Genomic DNA, 2,540 nt, shown 5'->3' with positions numbered 1-2,540 from the left:
GTAGTCCAAAGAATTTCCAGGGGGGAGACCTCTCATGCTGAGTGCCAAAAGCCAGGTTTTTGTCCGACGTTTATTCAGCAGGTGACCAGAAGCCACAGGGCATCTTAACCAACGGGGTCTGATGAGATCTGACTCATGTTTTGAACAGATAGCTCTGATGTCATGTGAAACAGAGACTGCAAGGGGCAAGAGTGGGAACAGGAAGAGCAGTGCAGGGGTTACTGACAGCGCACAGAGTGGAGACCCAGCGGCAGCGGCGATGCAGAGAGGCGGATGGGCTGAGGACACGGCACAGGATGCAGCCGACAGGATGTGCCGGTGGACTGGACTGGGGAGAGGGGCCGGTAAGGGAAAGATGGGAACCAAGGTTAATCCTGTTTCTGCTTGAATGACCCAGTGAACGGTGGAACCATTTACTAAGACAGAGGGAGGTCTGGGGAGGAAGGCTTCTCGGGATGTGGTAAGGAGGACCACCAGCAGCCCTGGTTTGGTCTGTGGACAGTAGTGAGTCTGGGGCCGAAGAGGGAGACAGAAACATGGGCGCCATCAGCACACAGGCCTCTTCGTAGCTTTAAATCATAAATGACCGCGTACATCATTTAACCTTCCACACAATAGCTCATTTGTCTTATCTCCTCCAAATGTGAACTCCTAATTTTTTGAGTAACTTCTATGGGCCCTGCACTATGGTAAGTTCATTTTATATTTATTCTCATAAATAATCTCAACAACATTGGAAAAATCTTGCAATATTGCTTCCCCATTACACAGCTGAGAAAAAAGTTTCCAGAGAGCCTGGTTTGCTCAGGGTCACTCAGATAGTGAGTGTCTTAGTTCAGATGCACACTCAGCCTGTGGAGTCCAAGGGCTCCAGCCTCCCCCACGCCACCATCCCGTCCCCCCCCGACTCCACCATCCCGTCCCCCCACTCCACCATCCCGTCCCCCCCACTCCACCATCCCGTCCCCCTCACTCCACCATCCCGTCCCCCCACGCCACCATCCCGTCCCCCCACTCCACCATCCCGTCCCCCCCCCCCCGACTCCACCATCCCGTCCTCCCACTCCACCATCCTGTCCCCTCACGCCACCATCCCGTCCCCCCCACTCCACCATCCCGTCCCCCCCCGACTCCACCATCCCGTCCCCCCACTCCACCATCCCGTCCCCCCACTCCACCATCCCGTCCCCCCCCGACTCCACCATCCCGTCCCCTCACTCCACCATCCCGTCCCCCCCCCCGACTCCACCATCCCGTCCTCCCACTCCACCATCCCGTCCCCTCACGCCACCATCCCGTCCCCCCCACTCCACCATCCCGTCCCCCCCCGACTCCACCATCCCGTCCCCCCACTCCACCATCCCGTCCCCCCCCCGACTCCACCATCCCATCCCCTCACTCCACCATCCCGTCCCCCCCCCGACTCCACCATCCCGTCCCCTCACTCCACCATCCCGTCCCCCCCCCGACTCCACCATCCCGTCCCCTCACTCCACCATCCCGTCCCCCCACGCCACCATCCCGTCCCCCCCACGCCACCATCCCGTCCCCCCCCGACTCCACCATCCCGTCCCCTCACTCCACCATCCCGTCCCCTCACTCCACCATCCCGTCCCCCCACTCCACCATCCCGTCCCCCCCACTCCACCATCCCGTCCCCCCCACTCCACCATCCCGTCCCCCCACGCCACCATCCCGTCCCCCCCACTCCACCATCCCGTCCCCCCCCCCACCATCCCGTCCCCTCACTCCACCATCCCGTCCCCCCACTCCACCATCCCGTCCCCCCCACTCCACCATCCCGTCCCCCCCCGACTCCACCATCCCGTCCCACCCCCACTCCACCATCCCGTCCCACCCCCACTCCACCATCCCGTCCCCCTCACTCCACCATCCCGTCCCCCCACTCCACCATCCCGTCCCCCGACTCCACCATCCCGTCCCCCCACTACACCATCCCGTCCCCTCACTCCACCATCCCGTCCCCTCACTCCACCATCCCGTCCCCCCCACTCCACCATCCCGTCCCCTCACTCCACCATCCCGTCCCCTCACTCCACCATCCCGTCCCCCCCCACTCCACCATCCCGTCCCCCCCCCCACTCCACCATCCCGTCCCCTCACTCCACCATCCCGTCCCCCTACTCCACCATCCCATCCCCCTACTCCACCATCCCGTCCCCCCCACTCCACCATCCCGTCCCCCCGACTCCACCATCCCGTCCCCTCACTCCACCAGCCTGTCCCCATGACACCGCACTGTCTTAAACACTCAACCCTGCAATCTCTTGTGTACTATTGACTTGCCACATGCAAGAAGATTTTTTTTTTTAAGAGAAACTTAGTCTGAAATAATATAAATTCTGACATAACAAAATCTTTGCTTTAGTTTCCTGATGGAGCCTTCAGTAAATTACTAATAGAGCAACCAAAAATAGGTCCTGGGGTAGAAGCATTTTCAATATCATTTCTTTATAAAATGGCAGCTGATTATTTTGTTATGTGAAATTCTCTAGATCCAATGTAAGCACGACTCTTCA

At 59.7% G+C, this 2,540-nt stretch overlaps 1 protein-coding gene across 1 annotated transcript; it reads left to right on the top strand.

Moving 5' to 3' along the window:
• Window positions 1-259: 259 nt before the first annotated feature.
• LOC133101610 (uncharacterized) lies at window positions 260-2,268 on the top strand. The gene is made up of 2 exons (XM_061206618.1): window positions 260-344; window positions 875-2,268. The coding sequence occupies exons 1-2, from the start codon at window positions 260-262 to the stop codon at window positions 2,266-2,268; spliced, it is 1,479 nt and encodes a 492-aa protein (XP_061062601.1).
• The last annotated feature ends 272 nt before the right edge of the window (window positions 2,269-2,540 follow it).

Source organism: Eubalaena glacialis, chromosome 11 (assembly GCF_028564815.1).
Source record: "Eubalaena glacialis isolate mEubGla1 chromosome 11, mEubGla1.1.hap2.+ XY, whole genome shotgun sequence".
In the NCBI taxonomy this organism is placed as follows: Eukaryota; Metazoa; Chordata; class Mammalia; order Artiodactyla; family Balaenidae; genus Eubalaena; species Eubalaena glacialis.
The sequence above is the reverse complement of the archived record's forward strand: the minus strand, read 5'-3'. Positions and strand labels throughout refer to the sequence as shown.

Bases quoted from the DNA above. Each gene is read 5' to 3' on its own strand.
- LOC133101610 (XM_061206618.1), top strand. From the start codon at position 260: ATGCAGAGAGGCGGATGGGCTGAGGACACGGCACAGGATGCAGCCGAC. The intron at 345-874 runs GTAAGGGAAAGA...CAAGGGCTCCAG, and splicing joins TGGACTGGGGAGAGGGGCCG to CCTCCCCCACGCCACCATCC.